Consider the following 15453-nt stretch of genomic DNA (forward strand, 5'->3'; position numbering starts at 1 on the left):
TGCGACTGTACACGGAAAAATTGGAACCCGATGAAAAAAAACGTGAAATAGGGGAAAACGTGGATTCGGGGGACGTTAAATCGGGGTTTCACTGCATACTGCCGTGGGAAGATGAAGGGCAATACAGTCGAGTCTCGACTTACGCGAGAGATGCGTTCCAAGACTCCTCGCGTAAGTTGCAATTTCGCGTTGTGGAAAAATATATGCATACAAATTTTTTAAAGCATACCAAATACTTTTAGGCACTTATAAAGACCCCTCAAACTGTTCTAAAGCATTCCTTAACCATTACAGTTTTAACTTTGCTAAACTGCTCTGCAAGCTACAATATTGAAACTAAGTTCTAAACTTTTACGGACATCTTTTTGTTTTGACTTTTAACTGTACATATGGAAGATTCACTCGTACTTGTTGTCCCGCTACCTTCGACGTTTTGTAATTGTTCAAGCATACCGAGAATCTTAGCCTTTTTAATTTTTTTTATCAGAAACTTTCTTTTTCTTCACATTTTTAAACTTTAGATGAAGGTGACACTAAGGTGCCATTATGGTTATTTGATGCTCTAGACTAGTTTGGCGTGGGAACTTTGGCTGTCAGTGATGCTTAAAGGGACGTAATAACATTCACGAAATCAATATTTAGTAGCCAATAACGAAGCTGATACTTCCTTCTAAAAAAGTTCATGTTGTGGGCGAAAAATTCGCGTTAGCTCTAAAATTCGTTACTCGTGAAAAATTCGCGTTATAGCCATTTCGCGTAAGTCGGATCGCGTTGTAGCGGGAGTCGATTGTAACTGTTTTTTTTTTTTTTTTTTTTTTTGCAATCTGTAGTACGTTAGCTTTATTGTACAAGCATGCTTATTGGTTTCCGATGAAAATCACGCATGAAAAAAAAAAAAAAGACAAATTCCGACATTTCTCTTGTATATGTTCCAAAATCGATTAAAAATGAGCAATGCATTTCTTTAATGTACGAAAGTGTTTCTGGTCTTTTTTTCTTCCTTTTTAGATTTTGTGCTTGTTGGTTGTGCTGGGCGCGGACGAACTTACAAAAATACCAGTAAGTTGTTTTTTTTCCTATTAACTCTCATCATCTTCTTCAAGTATCATTTGAACAAAAAAAAAAAAAACTTTATGAATTTCTGATTTTTTTCTTTCTTGATAAAATATTTACATGCTTCACAAACAAGCGGTGCACAAGCTTTTCTTGGAAGAAGCAAATGAAGTGTTTTTTTTTCTTCTTCTTCTTCATTTAGTAGTACATTTCATAGACTACAGAGTTTTGTAGAAATTTGGTGCAGTCTCAGAAAAGATGTACTAAAAGTAGTGCAACAGGTCGTTCGAAAAATCCTTGACACATTTTAAAAATTCATTTAAAAAAAACAACGTAAATTGTATGAATATGCGATTTGCGGCCCTTCACATGTTCAAAATTTTTTATAACAATCGTAAAAACAGGGAAAAACAGAAAAATAAAAAACTGCAATAAAAGTAATTTATATTAGACAGTTGCATCGTCACAATAAGAAAAAAAAAAACACAATGTTTAAACATTTTATCAAACACGTTGAGAAAAGAATAAGAAGCAATACCTTTCATTACTCGAGTTCGATGTGTGTACCGTTTGTGGACATGGAATGAACCCATAAGTGAAATCGTGATACACTTTTGGAAGCTCAATGTTGGAAAAGAAAAAGCACTGTAGGCTCTTTTGGAACAGAACCCTGAACCGTAGAATCAAGTAGCGACTTGATCCGCCATCTTGAGGCCAAACGATGCTTTCTTCCTATGTCTGCTATCCTGCACGAGGGGGGGGGGGGATGAAGGTTCACCTGTTAGCCCGGGCCCGAACCAGAAGGAAGGCCTAATATTTTTAAAACTAGGCGTGAAATATAGGGGCAAACCATATGGATAGGGGCCCGGAAAAGCCATTTGCGACGGGCCCCAAAATTTCTGTGCACGCCCCTGCTGCTATGCTGAGGTAGCCTTTTTACCTTCTTTTACAAAAAAGGAAGTATTGTATTCGCAAAAAAAAATTTCACTCAAAATTCGGCCTTAATTTCCATTTTGCTCAGCCCCGAATTAACGTTAAGTTTATTCGGGGATATTAAGTACACGCGGATAAGTACCTAAGAACGTACAGACACCCGAAATATCCATTTTGACATTCCCCGAGTAAATTACAACGACTTTTCTCGTGACGTCCGTATGTACTTATGTATGTCGCATAACTCAAGAACGGTATGTCCTAGAAAGTTGAAATTTGGTACGTAGACTCCTAGTGAGGTCTAGTTGTGCACCTCCCCTTTTGGTTGCATTCGGAAGTTCCAAAGGGGTTCTTTTGGGGGGAAATCAATGTTAATTTCAATGCAAACTCAAGTGGTGTTATGATTGATGCAAACACTTGGCAATAAATCGCCAAGCTTTTGGTCGCCAAGTTTTGTGGCCAACTTTTGGTGAAAAATTTGGAGGATCTTTTTTTGAGCAATCACGATTGCTTATTGCTTTCATTTGACTGTTTTTGACGTTCATTGATTTTCCCCACCAGCACCCACCGCAGCATCTCCGTCGACCGGGTCCTCACGATGCTGCACCTCTAGCGAAAACCCTCTCCAGGTTGCATCCATGTCCTACACACACGCGCATACATACATACACACACACACACTTACAAAGACATACACACACACACATACACCTACACACATACATAAACACATATACACACACACATACACCTACACACATACATAAACACATACACACACACACCTACACACTCACATACACACAACTACCCACACACTCATGCCTGCACAGAGACACAAACACATATGCCTACACACACATACACATACCCTCCACACAACTACCCACACACTCATGCCTGCACATAGACACAACTACCCACACACTCATGCCTGCACACGGACACAAACACACATGCCTACACACACACATACCCCCCTTCCCCCACACACAAACACACACGCTTACATATACACACACACTCGTGATTGCGAAAAACATAATTTGAATTCAAGATGACAAAATTCAATTTTTTTTTTTTTTTTTTTTTTAATCTGGTTTCAATTTGACCATCGTTGATGATATTTAGAGAGTTAACAATTGAATCACATTAAAATTGCCAATAATGGGGAAATAACTTTAAATTGGTGTAAAAGGAAATCATGTGATGCACATATCAGTTCGTTTGCTTCTTGATTGTGGTTTCTTATTAACTCCTCGTTAATCCACAATCAAGAGGCAAAACACCTTACTTCGTGAAAGCAGACATAGGAAGAAAGCGGATTTTAGTAACAAGATGGCGGATGTGTCGCCACTTATTCCTATTCCTATTCCGAGTCACAACTGACTACAACTGTATTTATGTCGAGGACTGCATACTAAGTGCCTTGCCTCCATTATTTTATATACCGATAGATGGCAGCACCATCACCGGATCGAACAGTTAATGAGAAGGTGTCGCCACTTAAGCAACGATCTAGAGCAGCGTTTCTTAATTTGATCGATAAGTGGAACCTTTTTTAATGTCCACTTTTTTCACGGAACCCCTGGTATTTTTTCAGTATTATAGCTTGATTGTAACATTCTGAAAATGGGTTTCTTGTAACAAAAAATAAAATTATTCAAACAATATTTATCGTTTCCAAATATTAACTTCATAAATTAATCCCAAATTTCTCAAATCGTTTTAAAAGATCGTAGAATGTGAGTACAGTCGAACCTCCATATATCGAACTCCCACATATCGAAATTTTCTATATATCGAAATCCCAGCAAATTTCTATGTCCATTACATAGAAAAATTGTTTCTATACATCGAAAAAATCTCTATATATCGAAATTTTTTTTCGAGACATTCGTAATTTTTTTTTTCCCTACAGACTGTTTTTTCATGAAAAATAAAGGTTAGGGGAGAAAATTATGTCCACTAAAATTTGCTACTGAACTCATAAGGGATCTAAGGTTGAGGGGTGTGTAGGTCGTTGTTTCGTTCTGGAGTTCTTAAATTCTCTCAAGTTTGTTTCAAATCTTATAACCAGTAACATTGTAAAATTAGTTTGAAGTTATCCCTTTTGTCTGTTGATTATCATTCCTAGTCTTTTTAGCTGCAATAAAAATAATTCAAGTTAAGTAGATTGATTTTTTACATTTCTCTCGATTACATTGTCAAAAAGAAAATTTCCTAATGTTGCAGATCAAGTTGAATTGCCGAAGAATGAAGATGAATGAAGGCGCAAAAATGTAATATCTGTTATTTTTAAAATTATCAACTTTCATTTTATCCGATGCTCGTATAAATTAGAAATCGGGTTTCATACACGACATAATTTTAATATGTTAGGGGATTTTTAGGATAAAATAAGATTGTTTCTATGTATCGAAATTTCTATATATCGAATTTTTTCCGGCAATTTGCTACTTCGATATATGGAGGTCCGACTGTAAATGGTTTTTAATCCGCAACTCATTTTGATACTTTCTCTCTGATACTCTTTATACATCTCTTATACATGATCTTTATGAAAATACTCATTACAAGCTTCGCACAAAACCTTGTGTTCTCGGTTTTTAAGTGACTTTTGAATTAAAATTAAAAGTTCAAGCTTTGTGGAACCCTTGCGAAAACCTCGTGGAACCGTGGGGTTCCGCGGAACACAATTTAAGAAGCGCTGATCTGGGGCTTTATTTTGGAAAGGAACAGCGCCCACACTTGTCTTTTTGCCGCCTCTTGACTCTTTTTTGATACACATCGGTGCCTTTTTTTCATGCTTCTTCTAACATATGAGATAATAATTACAAAATCCACACATGCACAAAACCGGAATGTTCCTACGGCAATACTGAACAGCTCGTTGCAGCATTCAGAGACTGCAGTTTCACCAATGTTTGGGTCCGCTAGTCTGGAATGGTCACAACAGAGCTGAATTGAAAACACCTCATAAAGAAACTTGGGTGCAACTTTATGCTTGTAGCAAAAATATTTCAGTGCAACAGCGGGAGCTTCGTTAACATAATACCACTCTACCTTCAAAGGATGAAAGGCAGAATGGGGTTGTTTCCTTCTGTCAAAAGTACTACTTTTAGTCACTGAAACTGATAGAATAAGCAAAAAAAAAAAAATTAATTTCTATTCTATTCTATTCTAGAGTCACAACTGACTTCAACTGTATTTATGTCGAGGACTGCATACTAAGTGCCTTGCCTCCATTATTTTTTTATACCGATAGATGGCAGCACCATCACCGGATCGAACAGTTAATGAGAATTTAGAACTAGACCAGGAGCTAATAGCTACCTGGTGCTAGCACCCCCAGAGGTATCGTTTCACTTGGAGGACATTGAGACCACGAGCATATTTAACGTCGCCCAGTCCCCTTTAATGACGACGGTGGGTCTTCGACCATCGAGGTTCGAACTCAGGACCCTCCGGTCCCGAATCCGACACTCTACCGATCGGGCTACCACGGCCCTGACCTCTTGAATTCAAATTATGTTTTTCGCAATCACGAGTGTGTGTGTGTATGTAGGCGTGTGTGTTTATGTGTGTGTGGGGGGTATGTGTTTGTGTGTAGGGGGGTATGTGTATGTGTGTGTAGGCATGTGTGTTTATGTCTGTGTGCAGGTATGAGTGTGTGGGTAGTTGTGAGTATGAGTGTTTGTGCATGGGAGGGGGGAGAATGTGTGTGTAGGCATATGTGTTTGTGTCTGTGTGCAGGCATGAGTGTGTGGGTAGTTGTGTGTGTATGTGTAGGTGTCTGTATGTATGCGTGTGTGTGTGTATGTGTTTGAGTGTGTGTATGTGTTTGTTTGTGTGTGTATGTGTGTGTAGGTGTATGTATTTGTGTGTATGTGTTTGTGTGTGTGTGTACGTGCATGTATGTATGCGTGTAAGTGTAGGATATTGACGCAACCTGGAGACGGTTTTCGCTAGAGGAGCAGCATCGTGAGGCGGCCGGTCGACGGTGGTGCTGCAGAGGCTGCTGGCGGGAAAATAAAGTCATAGGACCTCAAAACAGTCAAATGAAAGCAATAAGCAATCGTGATTGCTCAATAATAATAATAATAAGAAGAAGAATAACATTGAGCGAGAAAAAACTTTCCTTTTTCCATCGCTTGATTTTCAATTATTTTTTTCAAATGTCTGATTTTATAAATAAGGCGTGGTCTTTATGATGTACTTTAGCTTACTTTAAACTTTTGGCACTTTAAATATTGCGCTCTATGCTTGCTATCAACCCTATCGTTGCCAATACACGTGAGTAAAGATGCAAATTAAATATTGCGCTCTGCGAATGGCAACAGTGAACGACATTTCATCATTTGTGATGTCATTGGCAGAAGCGTAAACAATAAAAGCGCACCGATTAAAGTAATTTTTTTTTTAAATATTAATCTTAGTCAAATTATTTAAAAAATGGTCAGATCCTATGTTTTTAAGCATGCTCTTTCAGAAAAAAAAATGCTTTTAAATTTTTGGAATTGAAACCATTGAAGCGAATACTGAACAGCTCGCTACAGCATCCAGAGACTGCAGTTTCCTCCTAATAGGTCATGTTGCTCAGCCGTTAATACTCAAGTATTTTAGTTTTCAATGAAATCTAATAGTTATTCAGTAAGTTACCGCCCTATAGCCAGGGCTAAGGCAGAAATTCATGAAATACACAGCCAGCTCAGTCAATTCCAGTCGAGGACTGCAGTTTCGTGCTTATTAGCACTTATCAGCCCGGCATAGAAGTGACTGAGCTGGAGGTGGGAAAACCTCTTAAGGAAGCCTAGAGTGCTAAACAAACTGGTAGCTAATACAGAATTAGCACTGACCAGACGAGTGACCGAAGCAATGGTTCGGTTCAACTCGAAGATCGAACGCGAGGCAAGGTATATTCAGTAAATTACCGCCCATTAGCCAGGGCAAAGGCAGAAATACATGAAATACACAGCCAGCTCAGTCAATTCCAGTCGAGGACTGCAGTTTCGTGCTTATTAGCACTCATCAGCCCGGCATAGAAGTGACTGAGCTGGAGGTGGAAAAAACCTCTTAAGGAAGCCTAGAGTGCCAAACAAACTGGTAGCTAATACAGAATTAGCACTGACCAGACGAGTGACCGAAACAATGGTTCGGTTCAACTCGAAGATTGAAGGCAAGGCAGGTATATTCAGTAGGAAGTACTTAAGAGGTTTTTTCCACCTCCAGCTCAGTCACTCCTATGCCGGGCTGATGAGTGCTAATAAGCACGAAACTGCAGTCCTCGGCTGGAATTGACTGAGCTGGCGGTGTATTTCATGAATTTCTGCCTTAGCCCTGGATATAGGGCGGTAACTTAATGAATATGCCTCGCCTTCAATATTCGAGTTGAACCGAACCATTGTTTCTGTCACTCGTCTGGTCCAGTGACGCACACAAGGGAGGGGTCCAGGGGGTCCGGACCCCTCCCATAGCTCTTGCATTTTTCTTATTTCAACTGATTATGATTCTATGTACTTTATACACAAAATATTTCCAAACAAAGAAAACAAGGATTTCAGTTTTAATAATAGGAAAAAAAATCCTCTTGTTAAAAGATTTTTTAGAAAATGTCTACATTTCTTGTAACGAATTGCACAAGCGAGAGATCTTTCTCGACTTTGAGAAGGCTAAAAACATACTTAAATAGTACTATGTATAATGAACGTTTAATGTGTTCTTGTACTGCTGAATTCAAGCAATGTCACCATCACACACTGAGCAAGTTATAAATAAAATCGAAAAAACTAGAAAACTAAATTTTATTCTACGATGTTTTGTAAACCTATAGAGGCAGACTATGGGTGATTGTAAATGAAAACAGAGTAATAATAATGTTTTTAGTTTTGTAATTACAGGTTAAAATAAGATTTTTCCTGTTCCTCAGACTTGATGCTTCTTATACTTGAATTTGGGCATCTGTTTTCATTTATGAACAATGATAAAAGTAAATACATTGCATAAAGTCGTTTGCTTTCAGGTAATTTAAGTATCTGTTATTAATATTTTTTTATTAATTAGTGCTAATTATTTATTCAATAATTTATTTTTCACTGTTTTTGTTCTCAAGAATCAATAAAATCAAGTCAATATGTTTGACGGCATATTGGGGTATGATATGAAAATGGGACTTTTAATTATGGACCCGCCCCTTGCAAATTTTCTGTGTGCGCCACTGGTCTGGTCAGTGCTATTTCTACATTAGCTACCAGTTTCTTTGGCGCTCTTGTCTTCCTTAAGAGGTTTTCCACCTCCAGCTCAGTCACTCCTCAGTCAACGAAACTGCAGTCCTCGGCTGGAATTGACTGAGCTGGCGGTGTATATCAAATCTAATAGTTGTTCATAAAAATAATGACCATTTTTTTCAGTACATAGGCAGGTATCTTGTCGACGACTACAAGTACAGCAACGAAGAGGAAGAAACTGCACTCAACAAGCAACAATGTTTCAGACAGATATACGACAGCACGCAACACGTGACAAGCACATGATGTACAACATATCATATAAGCAAGGTGTCAGAAAGTACTTGCAGAAATAAAGGCAATGCATTTATCCTGAGTAGTCTTACTAACTTTTAAACTGTACAACTTCTAAATCTGTTCTAAAAACAGTACATCCCATTGGGGGGGGGGGGGGGTCGGCTCTGATTTTTTTCCCTCCAAAAAGGAAACGAGATCCACCAGGGCGGGCATGGAAATTCAAATTCGGTGATATCTTTCTATTTAACAGGAGTTTAAACTGTCACATTATCATTTTTCTTCTTGCACTATCAGCGCAGAGTCGATGTCACTAAAAAAGTGAAGAGAAAAAAAAGCAATTCAAAAAATACATCTGCATTTTTCTTTAAAGCAAAATGAAAGAAAAATCACCATAGCAAATACTGTATTCAGTAAATTACCACCCATTAGCTAGGGCTAAAGCAGAAATACACGAAATACACCGCCAGCTCAGTCATTCAGTAAATTACCACCCATTAGCTAGGGCTAAAGCAGAAATACACGAAATACACCGCCAGCTCAGTCATTTCCAGCCGAGGACTGCAGTTTCGTGCTTATTAGCACTCATCAGCCCGGCATAGGAAAGTGACTGAGCTGGAGAGGGAAAACCTCTTAAGGAAGCCAAGAGGGCCAAACAAACTGGTAGCTAATATAGAATTAGCATAGACCAGACCAGTGACCGAAGCAATGGTTCGGTTCAACTCCAAGATTGAAGGCAAGGCATGGTATATTCAGTAAATTACCGCCCATTAGCTAGGGCTAAAGCAGAAATACATGAAATACACCGCCAGCTCAGTCATTTCCAGCCGAGGACTGCAGCACTCAGAGTGAGTGCTAATAAGCACGAAACTGCAGTCCTCGGCTGGAAATGACTGAGCTGGGGGTGTATTTAGTGAGTCCTAATAAGCACGAAACTGCAGTCCTCGGTTGGAAATGATTGAGCTGGCGGTGTATTTCATGTATAGCAAATACTGCTTGTCGACTTTATGGTTGAAGAAACAGACTGATTGACACCAAACTTAATGAAGAATTGTTTATTGCAACAGTTCAAAAAGTTACATATTATAAAACACTGATGAAATGCTACAAGTAAAAAATATATGATGTAGGGAAATTTTTAATTGATGGCTCGAATAGAGGAAGAGTCACGAAAACCTGGATTGTTTGCAAAGTTTCATAAATCCATAGCCACAATTCTGTCATTGCTTAGGTTAAGCCATGAAATCAATTTTATACTTATTCATTTTTGTTTTTGGCAACAAGTAGAAAACTTCTCCCAACCAACTAAACTGACGTTAGGACACAGTAGCTGCTTTTCACTAGAGACCAAGGGCACCCATATGAAAAATTTTAAGGGGGGGGGGCTTAAAAATTTTCCCCATGGTTTAGCAGAATATTTTCCCCATGGAAACCGATTTCAGTACTGATTAGAGACATTAAAATTAGATATTTTTAATAACTTATTCATTAATGGATGGAAAAGAAATTTTTATACATTTTTGCAATGAAAAAAGCACTAAAAGCAAGGAAGTTCTCATTTCAAAGGGGGGCTTGAGCCCCCCCCCCCTATATGGGGGCCCTTGCTAGAGACTTTTTTACCTCACAAATCCCCACTCCAGCTCCAAAAAAAAAAACGGTTGGAAAATTCACTATTCATCTATAAAAGGAGGTTGGTACGTTATACCCGAGAAAGCGACGGTTTTTACCCAGCATCCTTAGTGTCTATACTCGGTAAAAACTCCGCATTTACTCCAGAAGGATGCAAGAGAAAAAAAAAAACTCCACATTTACTCCAGAAGGATGCAAGAGAAAAAAAAACTCCACATTTACTCCAGAAGGATGCAAGAGAAAAAAAAAACTCCGCATTTACTCCAGAAGGATGCAAGAGAAAAAAAAAACTCCACATTTACTCCAGAAGGATGCAAGAGAAAAAAAAAACTCCACATTTACTCCAGAAGGATGCAAGAGGAAAAAAAACTCCACATTTACTCCAGAAGGATGCAAGAGAAAAAAAAACTCCACATTTACCCGGGAGATAACCAGAACGTCGTTAAAAGCAGGTTATTTCCGGGGTCGAAAGAGTTCATGTAAACGCGGCTAGTTGGTATTAAAAAAAATTGAAAACAGTAGAGAGCCTCATGAATTAGAACAAATTGTAATTATTCAGAAATTTACAAATGTAATATTTCTACACATCATAGATTTCTGGTGAGCAAAAGTAAACGTGGGCGGCAGCATTTGAGGCATCCAATGGAGATCGCAGTGGGTTTGGCTCTGCAAACCTGTGGCATGCGAACCCAGTGCTCTACCACTAAGCCAAGAGGACCTCAAGGCTCGGGGAAAAGTTGTATCAATACTCTTTCAACCTACGCAACAGATTGAAGAATCTTCCTTTCTAATACGTTGAAAAATCTTCATTTCTCTCCAATACTGAATAGGTTGCACCAGCGTCATCTTCAGATCTGGAACAAAAAAGAAGAAAAACCGTTTGATATTTTAATCACAATTTTTGTTTGCCTCAAACAATCATTGCGAAATATACTGGCGTTTGTTTAAAACAGGGGTGATTGTGAGTTCGTCAAAAAATACCTGAAAGTTTCAACGGGGGGGGGGGGGGGGGTAATCTTTGGCCCCTATTACTTAAGTGCACCTTTGCCATAGTTTTAAATAGTTCTGAGTCAAAATATTGCGTGCACATTTAATTAAATTTTTAATGGATTACAAAGTTACTTTTGAGCTGGTGTTATACAAATTATCTTGACATTTGTCCATCTTAAGGGATAGTTGTCCATCTTAAGGCTCTTGCAGGTATATTTGATGCGTATTATATAATTTAAAATAAATTGCGGAGGTAGGGAGATAAAAGCATAACGAAAAAAGATCATAATTCCGGTATTTTCAGACATGAAAATACCGGAAATACGTCCGAAAATACCGGAAATTCGGTAAAATACCGGACCACAATCACCCCTGGTTTAAAACTAGAAAATCGCCCGTCAAAGTAGGATGGGTGAAAATTGCTTCTATATTTGAACGAAGCAATTGCCTGTTTGGTGACATTTTGATTTAACCCTAACTCCAGTGGAAATCCTAAACTACAGTAGATGGAGTTCATTGCTGACCACTTTTTCGTTTCTTCATTCTCCTAAAATTAGTTTCACCAGTAAAATAGTTAAGCTACCGGATCCAGTTCAGCCTTGTCAAAATAAAGCATTTCCCTGCATGCCAAACATTACCAAAAAATATTATCTAATTATCATGCTATGGTGCGACTTTCATTGTTGGTGACCTCAGGAACGTTACTCGATCAGAGAATTAGCTATTATATATATATATATATATATATATATATATATATATATATATATATATATATATATATATATATATATGTATATATATATATATATGTATATATATATATATACATACATATATATATATATATATGTATATATATATATATATATACATACACACATATATATATATATACATACATATATACATACATACATACATATATACATACATACATACATACATATATATATATATATATATATATATATATATATATATATATATATATATATATATATATATATATATATATATATATATATGAGGATTTAGCAATCGAGTTTGCTTATTGTTTTCACTTTGCCATAGCTTGGCGTTATTTTTTTTTTCTTTGCTTTGCTTTATTATTGGTAGAAAGCGAGTTACGAGATCCACTCTTGATGCTGGCGAATTAGGTAAGGCGAAGTCGTGTCGCTTAACTAAAGATATGGTAGCCATGCAGCACAAATGCAGTAGCGTAGCTAGGGTGGGAGGGGGGGGGGGTTCCACCCCAAGCGGCAAATTGATGCTTTTGATGTGGATCAAATATTTCCAAATAAGGAACTTATGGTTTTAATCTGTTCCTGCAAGCGAAAAGAAAATCTGTATGAAATCTAAGGCTTTTGTATCACTACCAGATTTAAATTACTTTAGTACAGAACAAGTCCTTTTTTTTTGATAGCATATCAATACAATTCCATCTTTTTCTCTGAGGAGGCCACAGTGGAACATCATGGGACTAATGTTTTTTTTTTTAGACTGTAGAGGTTAACTCCAGGAGGAAGAAAACAATGAAATTTTGTTATTTATATTATAAGAAAAAGTTAATACTGAATTTTAAGAGAGTTTCTTGAAAACCTTCTCACATGAAACAAAAACTTCATTTTTTTTTTACTTCAGGAAAATGGTGACAAGGGCAAAAAAGAGAGGTGGAGGTGTAAAATGGTACACGAAACAATTTATTGCTCATCACAGGTGTGGCTTTATATGTTTCAGAATTTGTTTTGATTTCTCACTCATTACAAGAGTTCTCTACTTCAAAAGAAGTAACAAGGATTTCTGTTTTCTCACTTTGAGAGTAGAAAATCTATCCGTAAACTTTGGATCACATGTTAGTCTATTTCCTGTGGAAGGTAAGCGAATTTCATTCCATTTGGATTGGGCATTCAACGTGACCCAACAGTCGAAAAATGTGGTTAGCGTATTCAGATTGAAGTAATTCCCCGTTGGGAACATTTCTCACCCCACTCTGTAGTCGAACATCACGAAAGAGAGCTTAAAAATGTCTTTAGGCTGAAGAGCACTCGAATCTCTCATCCCTTTCCCTGATATCACCAAAGATAGCTTAGAAATATGATTTTAGACTTCAATGTTGAACAATATCTGGGCAGAGCTCCTAACGCTGCCTTTTCCTCAAACGTAGCAAACACAGCCAAAAAGTACGCATTTAAACCTTTAATTCTGAAAATTTTCCCGGAGAAAACTCCCACCCTCTCTTCTAAAGTCTCAACAGTTTAAAACTATGCTTTTAAAACATAGATACTTCAATATCAATTTGTGAAAACATCATTTGAACCACGAGTATCTTTGATTTCCAAACATGATCAAAGATAGCCTAAAATACGTTTTTCGGTCTTCAATTTCAAAATTTTTCACGAGAGAAATACCATAATCGCTCTCCCCCTCTCACCAATGTCTCCAAAGATTAAAACTGTATTTTGAAAACTTCAATTTTGAAAATTTTCCGAGGGAGGAAAGCCGAACTCCTTGCCCCTTTTTTTAACGTCCCCAAAGATAGCCCAAAATTTCGTTCTTAGAAATTTGCCTGGTTGGGAGAGTTCGCCAACCTTTCCTTCTGAAAAATAGCCTAAAACGAACTTCAGCTTTTGAAGAAAAATTTGGAGAGGGAAACCTCTTTCTGCCCCCTCTTCCTCCTAACATTACCAAACCAAATCTTACGTCGGCCGTCAATTACGGAAATTTTCCAGAAGAGAGCCGACTGGCTTCACATTTTTGTTGCCATTAGGCGTTAGAAACTCGTTAACGTCACCAAAGATAGCCTAAATTTGCGTGTTTGAGACTTAGGTGCCGTAAAATTTCAAGAGAAAAAATCCGAAGCCTCCCCATTCCACCAAATCATCAAAGATGGCCTTAAACTTGATTTCAGTTTAAAAAATATTTCAGTAAGAAATCTCCCCACTCCTCTCTTCCCTAACGCCTACAACTGCATTAAGATACTCATGCAATTGGGTTGCCAAATATAGCCTAAAATTGCATATTTCCGGGCTTAAAATTTTTGAATTGAGTATCCGACCATTCCCGATTTTCTGAACATCTCCAAAGTAGCCTAAGCAGCATTTCAAAACTTTGATTTCGGAAAATTTCCTTTCGGTGCCCACCGATCCCCTAACGTCAACAAAGAAACACTAAAAGAGGCTAACTTTGGGGAAAATCGAAGGCAAACCCAAACTTCCCGTTCTCCTAGTTTTACTAAAAATTGCCTAAAACTGCAATTTTTGACTTTAATTTAGCAATTTTCCTATTTGTAGGAATTTTTTTTTTTCTTTTGCAAGTACACAGAAATTAATTATGTCTTATTTTTCTTTAATTAAATTTCTAGTTTTAATTTTAGCACCTTTGACGGTTTAAGGTATTAGCTATTTCACAACTAAAGGGCGACTAACATTGAAGCTATGCCACACAATAGTTCAAAACGGCAGAAAAGTGGAAAAAATCCATTAACTTCGAATATTCTCAAAAAAATTACGCAAAATTTATAATATATGTTCGAAATTGCTGTATGATAATAGAATTGGTAAAATAAAACAAAGAAATGAACATTAATATGCCTCAAAATCACAATTCCTTAAGAAACAGTGGTTGAAATGGGCGGAAATTTGTAATAAGTTGATTTTATTGAATTCGCTCAGTCGATTCAATTTTTTTCAAGTTTCTTTGCTCATACAAGTCAATATTTCATTTCTGGATGATCAATATTTTATTTCTGCATAACGTAGGGTACTAAAAAAATTAGTTCAACGAAAAATCACATGAGATAACAGCATTTTCTGGCAATGTGGAGGAGTTGAGTTCAGCTTTATACTAATTATGATTTCAAAAAAAGAACTCCTTTAAAATTAAAAGTTTAATAAGTTGCTAATTTCATAGTTTATGAACAGAATGGTTATTTAACTTTTCATGTGGAACTCTGTTTTAGTTTTAAACATTTCTCTTTCAAAATTATCTACATTAGAGCCAGAATGTGTCCAAAACTTGTTATTTTCTGGTTATTAATGCATTGCATGTAGAATCTACATCAAGTCATAACAATATTATGCTTTAAAAAAAAACTTAAAATTTATCTATCAATCTTTTAAGAGCACGAGTCCCAACCTTCTTATACAGTAAACAAACGCACTCCTGCAAAGTAGTGAACGTGCTTACGTTCGTTTGGTTTTAAGGTACAGATATTTTTTGGAACACGTCAAATTTGACGGTCTATCTCTTTGTTAAAAAAGTAATTTTCCCCCCATCATACGATGACGAGTTATTTTCCAGTTTACTATATTGATGTTTCTAAACA

General features: G+C 37.0%; 1 protein-coding gene and 1 pseudogene across 1 annotated transcript in view; one reads left to right on the forward strand and one right to left on the reverse strand.

Annotated features, from left to right (window-relative positions):
* LOC129232614 (natural resistance-associated macrophage protein 2-like) overlaps positions 1-8519 on the forward strand; it is a 49306-nt pseudogene extending 40787 nt beyond the window's left edge.
* Positions 8520-10524: 2005 nt separating this feature from the next.
* The window catches only part of LOC129232672 (natural resistance-associated macrophage protein 2-like), a 65012-nt gene continuing 60083 nt past the window's right edge, over positions 10525-15453 (reverse strand). Inside the window, exon 12 of the mRNA XM_054866805.1 lies at positions 10525-10990. Within this exon, the coding sequence (XP_054722780.1) occupies positions 10924-10990 (67 nt within the window). The 3' untranslated portion in view covers positions 10525-10923. The remainder of the gene's footprint in view (positions 10991-15453) is intronic.

Source organism: Uloborus diversus, unplaced genomic scaffold (genome assembly GCF_026930045.1).
Source record: "Uloborus diversus isolate 005 unplaced genomic scaffold, Udiv.v.3.1 scaffold_13, whole genome shotgun sequence".
Classification (NCBI taxonomy): Eukaryota; Metazoa; Arthropoda; class Arachnida; order Araneae; family Uloboridae; genus Uloborus; species Uloborus diversus.